Genomic DNA, 15,815 nt, shown 5'->3' on the forward strand with positions numbered 1-15,815 from the left:
ATGGGGTCAAGAGGTAGGTAGGTTAACTGGAAGAAAATCATACAGTATTCATGAACAACTTTATTAAACAAAGGCTCCAGGTATCCAGGAAATAGCCAACATGTCCTAATTACTGTAAATTACTATGTAGTATAGTAACTGACTGGAGCAGTGACTCTAGCTGTCTGCTCCCAGAGCAGCTTGTACTTCCTCTGTCGTGGCTCTTAGTTCACTTGACTTAAATTGCTTGTGTAATTTTCATTCCCCATATGCTCTGTGAAGGTCTGGACTATATAATGTTTGATTTAGATACTGTTTCACCCCGGTACCTAGCCTAATGACAGGCAAGTAGAAGGTGCTCAATAAATATTTACTGAATGAGTAGATTTTTTTAGTGCTACTAGTAATTTTTATCTAAGTATACCATTATAATTCTATCCTAATAATTTGTTAGTTTCTTAATGTTTGATTTCAGTGATTAATGCTTCATTACACAAAAAAGTAGGATCTAAAGGATTGCTTAACTTTCTTTTAATATGCAATCAGTGGATTTGTTTGGTTTACTTATTCTTTTAGTTGATTTTTCTTTCAACTAGATAAAGTGTAATAGAAGGCGCGCTAGGCTAGGAGTCGAAAAGCCTGGGTTGGTATCCTGAACTACTTACTGTGCCCTTATGCAAGTCACTTATTGATTCTGAAACTATTTCTTTTATCTATAACTAAGAGAAATTAAAAGAGATGATGTATTGTGAAGTCACTCTTGAAACTCTGTTCTACCAATCTGTGTTACTACACGTTTGGCTGAATGTGAATAGAATAAAACGAAATAGCATTTGTGGGGATAGAACATATGACCTTGATATATCATTAGCATTATGCTGAATGAAACTATAAAGTCAATTTCTAACTTGCTTGTAAAAAATGTCTAGTTAAGGGGGCTGGCCTGGTGGCGTAGTGGTTAGGTTCACGCACTGTACTTTGGCGGCCTGAGGTTCACAGGTTTGGACCCTGGGCGCAGACTTGCGCACGACTCCTCAACCCATGCTGTGGTGGTGTCCCATATACAAAATAGAGGAAGAGAGGAAGACTGACACAGATGTTAGCTCAGGGCCAATCTTCCTCAGCAAAAAGAGGAATATTGGCAATGGATGTTAGCTCATGGCCAATCTCCCTCATCAAAAAAAAAAAAAAAGTCTAGTTGAAAAAAAATGCAACCAATCATGAATTGAACATTTGCTATGTATAGGCACTCTTCTAAATCCTTTGCATGTGTTAACTCATTTATTCCTCACAGTGACTCTATAAGGCTGTTATTATCTTATTCCTTTTATGTGTCAGGAATCCAAGAATCAGGTTAGATAATCTAAGATCACACAGACAGTAAGTGGGGGGAGCCAGGATTCTAGCAGAGGTAGTCTGCCACTTGTACATGACAAAACTCTTTGCAGAACCCCTGTTGATAAATTCAATATACATATAATGACCATGTCTTAAATGGAGGATTGTTTTGCCATTTAAGAAAAATCTATTGGTATACTAGGAAAAAAAAAATCATTCTAATTTACAACAATTCAGCCTGAACAGAGTAGTTCTTTAGCTCATGAGTGGCTTAAACAACTTTATCATTTGGAAAACTAAATGAATTTCATGAATATACTGTAATCTGAGCGTTCAGTTCAAGAGAAAGGCCACTGCTCCAGTCCCGAGGTCTTTGTAATCTAAAGACACGAGGCATGAAAACAAGAATAAATATTATCACATTCTAGTACTTACTACGTTCTTACAGGTTCTTATTATGGAGTGAGACAAAGTAATAAGAAAAAGTTTACCAACATTTATTGATGAGTCTCCTCTATGTCCCCAAGAAGATTCCAAAACAAGAGAGATGATTAAATTTGGCACTTTATTTTTGTGTTTGTGTTTCACTTCTTAGTAAGGACATAAGGAAAAGAATGAATGTTGGTTCTGGGGAAAACCAATAAATGCTTTACCTTCTCTGATTTAGGATAAGAACCTCTCTATCTTTTCCCCTTGTGGTCTGCTCCCTTGACATCCTTGTTAGCTAACGGGCGGGAATATTCTTTCTATATGACTTCTACTTATTTCCATGAAGGACAGGTATTTCCTATTTCTGACACCCTAGTTTGGAAAAAAATGGTCAGAAGCTTGTGATAAGTCATATAAAGACAAACAACACTCTTAAAAGTGATCTGATAATTTTACACTAGCATTTATATGAGCACAAATAAGGATGTTTAAATTTATTCCAGCTATTTAAATACTTAATAAAGTCATATTATAGATTTCTTAGCAATAATTTAAGGATAGAAATGCTGTTGAGAAAACATGTTTGATACTTAGCACTGTGTAAAGCTAAGTTTTTCCATTACCTTTGGTTAATTTATGACACAAAGCAAAATTGTCATAAATTTATGACACAAACATTTACTGAACATTTTCAACATTTTATCTTTTATGTTCCTTGTTTGCATTAAGTTATTTATATGGCTTTATTTTAAAGTGTGTCTCTTAAAAATAGAATAACATATATAGCAAATGTTTTAAGTGTCTTAAAAGAGAGAAATAGCCATTATGTTTCTGTGTGGAGGAGGGTAATATTTCAAAATTCACACTGAACATTCCACAAGGGGGCACCAAAGACTCACTTATGGTGATTTTGGCTACCCTTCAAAAAAGTAAATTTAGTTTTTACATATTTGATATTGATGTACTGTGACATTGCCAGATAGGGGAAATGTTCCTTGACTTAGTTTTTAAAGTGTGTATAGAATAAATTTTGGTAATAGCTATTACTCAGAGTTGCTAATTAAAATATTTTAGCTGGCTTGCAAGAGTGCACTGTTTTCTGGGGTGACTTTTAACAGAACACCTTGTCAGCGGCTGGGTCTGTGCCTTGGCCATCTGCCCTCCTGGCTCCCTCATCACCAGCTGTGGAGCCAGAGGAGTGGAAGGAGCAGTAGAAACGTGGAGGTGAGTGCTGGTTGTGAATGGTGGTGATGCACTACCATTTATTTCCCTCTGGCATTCTCATTTCTGCAGAAAGGTGGTGCTTGGTTCAGGTCCTAACCATGTCCTGCCTAAATTCTGTAAATGCCTCCTAATGGGTCTTTCTGCTTTTACTTTCTCCCCATCTGAATCTGTCCAAAATATCCATTGCCAGGTTATTTGTACCAAAATGTGGCTCCAATTACATTGCTTCCTATTAAAAAATGTAGCAGAATTTAGGATCTCCTAATGGTCCTAACTTTCTAGCAATTTCTCTCATCATTCCACTCTGTACACTTTGTTCTAGCCAAACTAGATTCCTTACTGTTTTCTAAACTTCCCTTGTGCTTTCTCCCACTTCCTCTTTCTTTTGCCCTACTAAATCCCATCAAATCCAGCTAATCCTTTGTTTCTTCCATGAATCATTTTCTCTCTCTCCAACAAGATGAAATTTATAGTTCTTTGAATCTAGTGTTTATTTATACCTTTCTTGTGGTATTTCTGGCATGTCTTGTTTGTATTAAATTCTTTACTTGTCTTCCACAATTAAGTTGCTTAAGAGTAGAACTGTTTTACTCACCTCTCTACCTCCTTTAGCAGAGTCTTATGCATGATAGATAATGCAGGAAGGATTAATTGAATTGCTGAATTGATAATTGTCATGTGATATGATAACGAATAATGATAATGGTATGATGAATAATGATAATGATATGATTGGGGCTGGCCCCATGGCCTAGTGGTTAAGTTCGGAACGCTTTACTTCAGCAGCCTGGGGTTCAGTTTCTGGGTGCAGACGTACACCACTCGTCAGTGGCCATGCTGTGGCGGTGACCCACATACAAAATAGAGGAAGATTGGCACAGATGTTAGCTCAGAGCGAATCTTCCTCAGCAAAAAAAGAAAAAGAAAAAAAGATAATGATATGATGAATGAGAATTAAAGTATGTGTGTATGTGGTATATATACACATATGTTAGGTGTTTAGAGGCAGAGGATATTGGCCTTTAGAGGTGAAATATGCATCATTTTATGATTAAGTGGTATATAACTACATGCAGAAAGTAAACAATGTGACATTCAAATTTTTATGAGCTAGGGTGGCAAAGATATTTTTTTTTGTGTTGGTATTCAAAAGAGACAAATGTATGTTTAAGACATACTACTTATATTAAATTAAAGGAAGAAAAGTAATTTTCTTTTTTTTCCAGCTTTATTGAGATATAATTGACATGTAACTTTGTGTAAGTTTAAGGTGTACTATATGTTGATTTGATACACTTATATATTGCAAAATGAGTACCACATAGAATTAGCTAATACCTCCATCCCATCACATAATTACTATTTCTTTTTTTTTGTGGTGAGAACATTTAAGATCTACTCTCTTGGCAACTTTCAAGTATATAATACAGTATTATGAGCTATAATCAACATGCTGTTAATCTTATAACTGGATGTAATTTTATTTCTTGAATGTTTTCATTCCTTTTGGTAAATATCAATGACTTGATGCTTATTTGAGTGTCACCTGAAAAAAGCTACATAATCCTATTTATTTAAAATAAATACTGGAGCCAGCCCCATGGTGTAGTGGTTAAAGTTCAACGTACTCCGCTTCAGCAGCCCAGGTTTGCAGGTTCAGATCCCAGGCACGGACATACACTAGTTGTCAGCCATGCTGTTGCGGGAACCCACATACAAAATAGAGGAAGGTGGGCACAGATGTAAGCTCAGGGCTAATCTTCCTCAAGCAAAAAAAGAGGATTGGCAACAGATGTTAGCTCAGGGCCAGTCTTCCTCATCAATCAATCAATCAATCAATATTTAATAATAAAGTCAAGGGTTAAGAACAAATAAATTACAATCTGGGTGATCTTACTGATGTGCAAATCTGAGCGTGTCTCTCATTAGTTTAAAATCTTAATTGAACTGCTGAATTAATAATTATTGGTTGTCACATGATATAAATATCCAAATCTCAACTTTACTTTTTCTGCTGATATTGTAGGGAACTTCAAATATAGTTATTTGCTTTTGAGAGAGCTAACATTGAGACACCACCCCCTTCATACTCCCTTTGCTCCAACCCTCCAGCTACTTCGAGTTTGCCTATGCTGCATTCTCCCTCGGATTGTCATTCTCTCCCTTCCCCGTGGCCTCACTTCTACTTGCCTTTCAAGACTCTGCTGAGTGGACAGTGGGGCTCATCACCTTCCTCTACTCCTAGCTGGTTATGTCACTCTCCAGAGCCGCTTTGTATCTGTATCATCATCACAGCATTTATAAGAACTTTTGTTTTCCTCACTAGATGGTGAAGTCCTCTGACCCAAACAGAAGTTCAGTATTTGGCAAAAGCCTTCCCAGCCACCTCTCCCATGCCCAGCCTGGGCCAGGTGTACATGGGGTAAAATGGGGGCAGAGGGAGGAAGCTCCTAACTCAAACAGTTCTTCTGTATCATTGTTAAAAATGAAGAAGTGTCAAGTCTGCCCACATGAAAGGCCTCTTTTTTTCTTATTTTCTGCTGCCAGAGAAGTGTACGCTGCTGTCTCTCTCCTTATGTACTGACACAGGGGATAATTTGCACTCATTTTCAAGTTACTTTGTAAGTGCTCTTGAATTATTTCGTGAGGAGTGTAAATATTCCAAGGGCAGGGACTGTTCTTTCTTACCTCTCTCTAGTGCTCTAGTGTCTCCTACTATAATCATGTAGAGACGCAGTATATGTTGACTAAAAGGGCTGGGGCATCCTGAGCAGTGACCCCAATGTGAAATATTTATAGATCTTTATTGTTGTTAGCTAATATTTAATTTGGCCAGGAAGTAAACTATGTGTCTTACAGACATTATCTCGTTATATTAAGAGCAGTGCTATGAAGATGGTACCATTATTGCATTTTTTTTCCCATATGAGACTTAGAGGGGCTTAAAAATAAGTTTGTCCCACACTAGTGAATTTAGGACTGGGGTTAAAATGGTGGTTGTTTGACTCCAGTCTTGGCTTTCTGCCTGCTCACACTGACCTGAGCAGTGCCCTCTCCCGTGGCAGCAAAGCTTTGGTTCTGCTCCTCTCAGGTTTATGAGAGAGTTGCTTGCTATTGGTTGGGCTTCAGGTAAGGAGATGGGATATTCAAACTATTGGACTTTTTTTCGTAACCACTGATACCTGATTAGGGGATTAAAAATTAAAAGATCCAATGTTCTTTTATAACTTTTTTTAAATGACCATTTTTTTAGAGCAGTTTTAGGTTCGTGGCAAAATTAAGAGGAAGGTACAGAGATTTCCCATAAACTCCCTGTCCCCACATTTGTATAGCCTCCCCATTATCAACATCACCACCAGAGTGGTACGTTTGTTGCAACTGATGAACATACATTGACACATCTTAATCACCCAAAGTCCATAATTTACCTTAGGGTTCACTCCTGGTGTTATACATTCTATGAGTTTGGAAAAATGTATAATGACATGTGTCCATCGTTATAGCATCATACTGAGTAGTATCACTGTCCTAAAAATCCTCTGTGTTCAGTCTGTTCATCCCTCCCCCAACCCCAACCCCTGGCAAGCACTAATCTCTTTACTGTCTCCATAGTTTTCCCTTGTCCAGGATGTCATATAGTTGGAATCATACAGTAAATAGCCCTTTTTAGATTTGCTTTTCACTTAATAATATGCATTTAAGTTTACTCCATATCTTTTCATATAGCTTGATAGCTCTTTTCTTTTTTTAGCACTGAATAATATTCCATAGTCTGGATGTACCACAGTTTATCCATTTATGCACTGAAGGGTATTTTAATAGCTTCCAAGTTTTGGCAATTATGAATAAAGCTGCTATAAACATCCATGTGCAACGTTTTGTGTGGACATAAGTTTTTAACTCCTTGGGTAAATACTAAGGAGTGTGATTGTTAGATCGCATGGTAAGAGTATGTTTGGTTTTGTAAGAAACCACCAAAGTGTCTTCCGAAGTGGCTGTACTATTTTGCATCCCCATAAGCAATGAATGAGAGTTCCTGTTGTTCCACATCCTCACCAGCATTTGGTGTTGTCAGTGTTCCAGATTTTGTCATTCGAAAAGGTATATAGGTAGATAGTGGTATCTCGTTGTTTTATTTTATGACTTTCAATAATATAATCTTTATTTCTTCATGGAATATAGTTCATTCATTTAACACATATTAATTGAGCATTTACTTTATCATGCCAGGCTTTGTTCTAGGTGCTGGGGCTACAGGAGAGACCAACAGAGGTTAAAATATCCCTTAGAGCTCAAATTCATTAAAAAAACAAAGTGGGAGAGGAAGAAAAAAAGGAGAAGGAGGAGAAAAAGAAAAAAGAACATATTCTCTATTTGTAAAAATTACAACATCTTAGAGGAATATTAGAATTTTAAAAGTTTACAGGAGGCTTAAAAATTGAATTATTGCTTTTGCAAAAAACAAAGTAATGGTGTGGAATATATTGACAATTAGAATAAATCTAAACCAGTATATCCAGATGGTAGTTATCTTGGATAAATTAAGAAATTGCCTAATGAATGTATTAAACTAATTATGTTCCTTCTTCAAAAAATTATGAACTGTTAAGTGAAGAAATAGGGAAAAAATGCTGTTTTCTACTTAAATGTGATATGGACGTGTGGAGTTGTTATCCAATATAGATAAGATATGTAATTTCACAAAAAGGAAAGATAATAAATGATTATCAAAAAAAAGAATGGAAATAATATATAAATTTTATAACCTGTGTTTCTGATCTCCTTGCCACAACTGCAGTTACTTTAGGGATTGGAGTAGGGCATCATACATCGTTAGATGTTGACTTGCCATCCAGCTCCTAGGAAAAACATTCTACTGCACTGTCCTGTCATTCTGATTCATCCATGTGTAAAAATTAAAAATGTAGTTTAGCTATGTGGAAATAAATGAAAACAACCCAAATAAAAGCAAGTAAAGCCTATTTACTCAGAGCTTGCTGTAGTAAGGAAGTCAGTCACCGTCACTTGCATTTGGCAGAGACTGAAAGGCAGGCAAGAGGACAGGAAAGCTGTGCAGTTGAAAAAGGGGAAGACTTCAGGTATGGGAGGTTGTTGGCCTGGGGAAGCTGGAAGCAGGTTAACTAGAATCAAGTGGGTATCCTATGTGATGGGGTTTGGGAAGCATATTTGGTTTTCTCTGGTTGGTCCTGAGTTGGAAGTGGGGACAAAAATTAGGGAAAGTGGCAGTTACTGACCAAGTCCTGACCATTCTGGGCCTATTACCCTGGAGGTTGTGGTTTGGCTTCCAAGGCTGGTTGTTGCAGAGGTTATGAGTCAGAGTTTTATTGTCACGTATGGTCTGGCCGTTGTCCATGTGTATATTCAGACTCTCAGCCATATAAAATATCCCATCACCAACAAAAATTAAAATTACAATGATAATACGAATTTTGGCCTTTGGTGCTATTCCTGTTCACACTTAGAAAAGTTTAGAACTAGACTTAAGTTGGACCCTACCACACAAAACCCAAGGAAGGACTGGTACTTTTAAATCATTAAACAGGTAGGATGCCTGAAATTTTGCTCTTGATTGTCAAGGAGGTATATACAAATTTATGTACTAGCCAGTCTCTCCACCAGTACTTGTGAGAATCATTAAATAAATCCCTGTACCTTCTCACCCTGAGCAGGGTACCTGGAGGAGCCCTAACACAAATTAATCCTTGCAATTCACGTTAGCCCCTGTGCCATTTGGTTTCATTTGGTTCAAATATGTGCCATATTTGAAACCTGATCATTTTTCCTTGTCCTTAGCAGCTTAACATGACATCACTTCTGTTCTGTTCCATGGTTGTGTTGCTTTCTCATATCACAGTTGTACCTGTTTTGCAGGGAGACTGTCTGAGATGCTCTCTAGGGTTCCCCAAATTGAATTGCAGGTATACTACAAAGTCTGTGTTTAAGTAAGGCCATCTCTAACACATCCTTCAAATTTGCTAACAATATGTCTAGAATCAGAAGAGAATAAACAGAAACTTAATTCCTTATAAATATATGTAGGTATATTTCACATAATAAACTTTTGGTTTTGAACTGCGTTGGTTTTCAACAATGATATAGACTAGTTGTAGAAAGAGGCCTTTTTGGAAAAACTAGCCAGTTTGGGGGACAGAGACAGAATAAAACATTTTAAAAGTAAACAAAATCTATGCAAAATTACAAATGCAAAGAGATAACCACTTTACACCCAGTAGACTGGGTATAATAAAAAAGTTAGATGACAAAATAGACAAATCTGACAATGTAAATCAAGAAGAGAGGGGACAAATAAACAATGGACACCCAGATATAGAAACTAAACTCATCAGCCCCACATGGTTTTATGAGGTAGTGCCACTAAACATCTGAGCAATAATAGGTAAGACCAACAACAGCTCTTCGACTCATAAAAAGGACAATAAAAAACAGAAAATTATGGGCCAACCTCACTTAAAATCATAGATCTTGGAAAGTTCTAAATAAAGTATTTGCAAATTAAAAAAAAAAAAGTTAGATGATAGCAAGTGTTAGTGAGGATGTGGTGAAATCAGAACCCTCATCCACTGCTGGTGATAATTAATATAAAATGGTTCAGCCAATTTGGAAAACAGTCTGGCAGTTCTTTAAAAAGTTAAACATAGAGTTGCCAAACAAATATAGGATTACCTTTTGACCCAGCAATTCCACTCCTAGGTATATATCCAAGAGAAATGAAAAAAAATATGTCCACACAAAAACTTGTACATGAGTATTCATAGCAGTATTATTCATAATAGCCAAAAGTACAAACAACCCAAATGTCTATCAACTGATGGATGGATAAATCATGGTATTATCCATACAATGGAATATTATTCAGCAGTAAAAAAGAATGAAGTCCTGATTCATGCTACAACATGAATGAATCTTAAAAACATTATGTCACAACAGACCAGCATATGGTGTGATTCCATTTATGTGAAATGTTCAGAATAGGCAAATAAATAGAGACAGAAGATAGATTAGTGGTTGTTTAGGTGTGTGGGAGGTGGGAATAGGGGATGATAGCTAAAGGGGTTTCTTTGAAGTGATAAAAATGTTTTAAAATTGATTCTGGTGATGGTTGCACAACTCTGAATATACTACAAACCACTGAATTGTACACTTTAAAGAGGTGAATTGTATGATGACTGAATTACATCTCAATAATGTTACCAAAAAAATAAAATCACCAAAACATTAGAATAGTTTATAATCTATGCTTTGGGTTCAAGTTATAGTCTTTGTGGTTCTTGTGTTGTTGTTGTTGTTGTTGTTTGGTGAGGAAGATTAGCCCTGAGCTAACGCCTGTGCCCATCTTCCTCTATTTTGTATGTGGGATGCCTCCACACGTGGCTTGATGAGTGGTTCATAAGTCTCCACCTGGGATGCAAACCTCCGGGCCGCCAAAGCAGAGCATGTGAACCTAACCACTATGCCACTGGGCTGGCCCCTCTTGTGTTGTTTTTTAAATCTCATGAGATTATTTTTAGAGAGAGGCTGCATAGCATGGTTGTTGAAGAGCAAAGGCTTTGGATCAGACAGACTTGGATTAGCTTGTGGCTTCACTTTCAAGCTGTTTGTCTTTGAGCAAATTATCTCACCTCTCTAAGTCTCAGTTTCCTAAATTGTTGAGAATAATAATACAAATCTCTTAGGGTTATTACTAGAGGCTCATGTTCAACTATTGACTTCTTATTGGTATAATTATCTAAAACACAGATAAACAAATCTTTTCTGTGAGTAGAGCACAGTGCAGAATGATTGCAATGGAGAGAAGATATTGCAACAAATGTGTACTGAGTGGTAGACACTCAGCGGAGGGTCTGGGGGTGGGGGTGGGAGATAAAACAAGATGTATCTCCTTCAATCCCTGGTTTACTGTTTGGTGGATGGCAGTGAGGATAGAGGGTGCACCTCCCTGTACAGATTATTGTAATATTAATATAATTTTAAGATACAAGTTTGTACCAGGTATACAGGAGCCAGAGGAGAGGCCAATGAAAGGAATTTATGGGGAGGTATACTAGAGAAGATGACACTCAAGCTGAGTATAGTACTGAAGAATGAGAAATTTTTGCCTGATAAAGCCCAGAAGGGCTTTTCCGGTGGCAGAAACAGCACAGGCAAAGGCCTAAAAAGCCTATTTATATGTCAACTCTCAAATTTATGTCTCCCAAGTTCCAGGCTCCTATATCAACTGCAAACTCAAAGTCTTCACTTGGATGGCTAATAGGCTTCTTGAACTCTCCCCACAACCTGGTCCACTCACGGCTTTCCTCATCTCCGATGATGGCAACTCCATCCTTCTGGTTGCTCATGCCAAAATCCTTGGAGTTATTCTCAACTACTTTCTTTGTTTCACTCTCATATCCAACTTGTCAGCAAATCCTCTTGGCTCTCCCTTTAAAATACATGCAGAATCTGAGTCCTTCCCAAACCTGTTACTGCTACCAGCCTGGTCTGAGCCACCATCAGCTCTTGACTGCCTCTATCTGTGCCCATCTACATTCTCTCTAAGGCACCCAGAGTGAAAGTTTTCAAATTAAAGTAAAATCATGATACTTCTTGCTTCAAAACTCCCATGGTTTGCATTTCACTCAAAATGAAAGCCCAAGGCCTTTACAAGGGCCAGCAGAGCCCTTCACGGTCTGTCCTCTCACCTTTCTGTTGTCTTCCACTACACTCCCCAGACTTCATTTGGCCCTCTGATTTTGTTTGGCCAAGGTAGTGGTTTATTGTTTTATTTTCGTCTTTGCCGATGTAACATGGAAAAGGCAATAAATATAACTAGGCAGGTGTTATGGTTCCTTGCAATACAAGCACCCATTGTTTTACTCCTTGCTTGCTTAAGCATTTACATACCTGCAGGCCCCTGGCCAGCTGTGGAACAGCCCTTACACTGTAGGAGGCAAATGTGGAGCCACTGAAGGTTTCAAGTAGGTCAGATTTGCATTCAGATAGATTATTTTGCTTTCAGCATGGAGAATGGATTTAAGGGGAACTCCACTGGAAGCAAAGATTGGAAGAGGGACAAGTTAGGAAGTTTTTAAAACAGTCCAAATGGCAGCCTGTGCTAAGGCTGTGGTTGTTAGTGGGAGTGGAGAGAAGATTGCAGATTCCAGAAATACTTTTAAGGGAGAATTGGCAGGACCTAGTGCTTGACCGAACATGGGATTTCTGCCTTGAGTCACTTGATGGATGAAGGTACTACTTACTGAACATGGAATTTATATAGGAAGACGAAATTTGAAGATAAGGAATGGGAAAAAATGTAGATTTCTTTTTGGACATTTTATTTTGAAGCATCCAAGGAAGAGCCACTGCTCTGTACAGCAAGCAACTGGATTTAGGGTTCTTAGGCTCAGAGGGAGAAGTCTGGGCTGGAAATATGAGTTAGCCATGACTTTTTGAAAACTGTTCATTTTTTTTCCTAATTAGAAGTATCCTTTTTCTTTTTTCAAACTTCACTTTTCCCTTAAACTCGTCCATCATAACTCTTTCTGGAATACACACTACAGGAATCCTCAATTTATTGTTCCCTTGTCAACAGCCTCCTCGGGTAATTTTTAAAGCTTAAATATCTTGAAAATGCAGCAGTCCTAGCCGATTGGGGCAAAAGTGTGAGGAGGATCTGGTTCCTAAAGCACATGAATATTTAACTTTTTATACAAGTGTAGGGGAGGAAGACTATCCTCTACCCACTCTGGGTCCTTTCTGGCTGGGCTACAAATTAAATTGACATGAGACTGAGTAGCAGGAGAAAATCAAACAAAGCTTTATAACATGTATACATGGGAGAGACCCAGGAAAAACTGGGTAACTTGACAAAATGGCAGAGGTTCTCCTCTTAAATACTATCTTCAGCTAAAGACAAAGGAGGATGTTGGGGGTGCGGGAAGTCAGCTATAGGAGATTACCAGAAAAGCACAGTAAACAAGACTAAGGTTAATATACAGATTTAAGTCCTTACCTTCTGCACTAAGAGTTTCTAGAGATAAGGTCATCCCCTTTTCTTTCTGGTACAAAGAGGGAGATACCTTTACAAATGGAGATTTCCCTATAAATGTAAATGTCTCTTACAAAGGATAACTTCTACTTTTACTTGGTTTTCAGAGCTTTGATAAGAATGGCTTTAGCAAGGACCCTCCCAGTGTATCCATACCCTGAGTTATCTATGGTGATGGCTTGTCCTGGGGTCAGGCCTTCTATCTTAAATTCTTTTAGGCAGTTAGTGCGTGTGGTGGGGGGGAGGTGAAGAGGGGTGTCAAAGTTTCCTTTCCACTCTTTTGTTCTTGAAAATAATCAATGATAAGAGAGATATTTTGAGGTGGCCAATTCCCCACACTGGCATTTCATACAACTGGGAATCAGCTCAAGAGCCGAGTGTTGAACGTCCTCCTTCAGTATCAAGAAAACCCTGAGGGCCCATTCTTCCCTTTCTTCTCAGTCTCAGGACCATCCGTCTGGCCCCCCTCTCCCGCCCCCGCTTGCCAGCGGGTCTTTTTTTACTACGGGACATCGAATTTCCTGGACGGTGCGGGCCGGGTCTTGTTGAGGGAGAACAGGCCTGAGCGGCGGTCACCACAGTAACGAGTCCTGGCCACTTCGGTCTTTAAGGGCGACGCGCGTCTCCAGGGCCGTCTCGGGTGGCCGCGCCGGGGTCGGGGCGCGCGTGGCCCCCCAGCCGTTGGCGGCGGCTCACGCCCTTGGCCCTGAGGAGGACGGGCAGAGCCGGCCCGCACGTCCTTTCCTCGGCGCTGAAAGCCACGGGCCGCCCGCCGGTCAGCGCCCGCATTGTCTAAGCTCCATAGCAACTCGGGCGCGGCGCGGGCCACGGAAACCGGCGCCGCCCAGGCCCGCGCCCGCGCTCGGGGAGAGACGGGCCGTCAGGACGGGCGCCGGGCCCGCGCGCGGATGGGGCCCTGACGGCACGCGCGGGCACCGGGCGCGGGCAACGGCGGCGGCATGCCCAGGAAGCGGCTCACTACCGGTAGGGGCGGGGGCCGGCGCGCCCGTCGACCGGGACGAAGGACGCGGCGCGGGGCGTCCGGGCCCGACGACGCACTCGCCGCGGGATTTCCCTTCTCCTCGCCCGGGCGTCCCCTCTTCCAAACATTCGAAAACCTGGTCGCACTGCCCTCTCGTAGCCTTTTATTACGAATTTCACCCCCACCCCTACCCCCTATTTATATTGCCTCATTGGCACCGTCTTATTTTATCTTGCTTCCTTCTCCATTTTGCAGCTGGAATAATGGAGGCCTCCATCTATTAAGGTTAAGTCCAGGGTCACAGTGAATTAGTGATCAAGCTGGATTCCAGAGGCCTTTCCTCCCCGCTTCCACCTGGAATTCCAACTTAAAATTCAATCCATGTGCAGAGAATGAAGAGAGGGCCAAAATTTTACGGAGCTTGCCCATGCATAAAGCAGGGCTAGATGCCGTCTCAAATTATTTCATTTACTTTAAAGGAAATCAGATTTGAGTGAGATAATGTAATATTTTATCGTTTCAGAGCCACCAGCTATTACAGAGGAAGAATTTGTAAGTACAGTTTAGAGGGCTACTTATTTTTTTTCCTTGGCTTTATTTTAAATAGAAAATCATGGGTGGGAGAAAAAAGCTGTGTATTTTCTTTTCTCCTTTTTGCCAAATGAATATAATGGAAGCTGTGGCTTAGTAACAACGGTGCTGAATACAGACTTTTTTACATTGTTTAACAGGTACATTTTTAAGAAGGAGCCAATTGATTTTTATGGTGGATTCTATTCACTATTAGAGTTCTTTTACATAAATGACCTCATTTAATTTCTCTAAACTCTGTAATGACTCCATGAGAGGTAGGTTTTATCTCCATGGTTTTATTGTGATGTGGCTGTGGAGTTCCTGGTTGCAGTCAACATCGGTAGATAGCATTGATTGATTGATAGTAAGTGATCAATTTATAGTTCTAATTCCTTTAAAAATGTACTAAATGTTGTTTTCAGGACAGACTTCTGGAGAGTTGAGTAATGGTAAGTACTAAGGTCAAGTACATTACATACATTGTCATTTAGGGCAGTGCTATGTTTAGGGTGGGTTATGTTGTAATTCCTATTGTGTATTTAAGGAACTTACCCAAGGAGGTAAGTTAGATAGGAGGTAGCAGAGTCTAATTCCTACTAAGGTGTGAGTTTGATTCCAAGAGCTCTAACCACTTCTCTATATTATTTGCTTATGTCCTGCAGCACTTATCTCTCTTGTTGGGTAATTGTCTTATTTGCTTTTGGCTATTTACTCAACAAACATGAGTTCTTCTATATTCGTAGTGCAGTACTAGATGCTGAGGACAAGCCTCAAGAAGTTTGCAGTCTAGCAGGGGCTGTGAGAGGAGAGGGCCAGGGCTGCATCTGCTAGCAGCTTCCACTTTTGCCCTTTCAGACCTTTGGGTGAGAGAGAGACCAAGATAGAGGCACAAAGAGCATGTCAGAAACTCCATCCATCTTCTTGTTGCCTTGGTATAACTGTGTAGTGGCAAATTTTTTTAAGCTGCTTCCTGAACTTTCCTTCATTCCAGCAGGAGGTCAGCATTTCTGGAGCTAGCTAATCTTTTCCATAGAGTTCCATAAACTCTGAAGAGCACTCAGCAACTTTACACTTCAAATTTGAGCAGTCTGCTAACTTCTTCAGGTCTTCGCAACTGTCTGAGAACTCATAACAGCTTGAAGACTCTATTAGCCACACCCCTTTCTCTTGGTTTCTTTGATACTACTATCTCCCAGTTCTCCCATCTTTCATTTTTGTGTCCCT

At 39.6% G+C, this 15,815-nt stretch overlaps 1 protein-coding gene across 1 annotated transcript in view; it reads left to right on the plus strand.

Moving 5' to 3' along the window:
- Positions 1-15,815, plus strand: part of RGS22 (regulator of G protein signaling 22) — a 142,804-nt gene continuing 126,989 nt past the window's right edge. The window contains exons 1-4 of the mRNA XM_087447121.1: positions 1-13; positions 2,865-2,970; positions 13,648-14,020; positions 14,529-14,570. Of these exons, the coding sequence (XP_087303247.1) occupies positions 1-13; positions 2,865-2,970; positions 13,648-14,020; positions 14,529-14,570 (534 nt within the window). The remainder of the gene's footprint in view (positions 14-2,864; positions 2,971-13,647; positions 14,021-14,528; positions 14,571-15,815) is intronic.

The sequence above is a fragment of the Ceratotherium simum genome, chromosome 23 (assembly GCF_057802395.1).
Source record: "Ceratotherium simum simum isolate JZ-2026a chromosome 23, ASM5780239v1, whole genome shotgun sequence".
Lineage (NCBI taxonomy): Eukaryota > Metazoa > Chordata > Mammalia > Perissodactyla > Rhinocerotidae > Ceratotherium > Ceratotherium simum.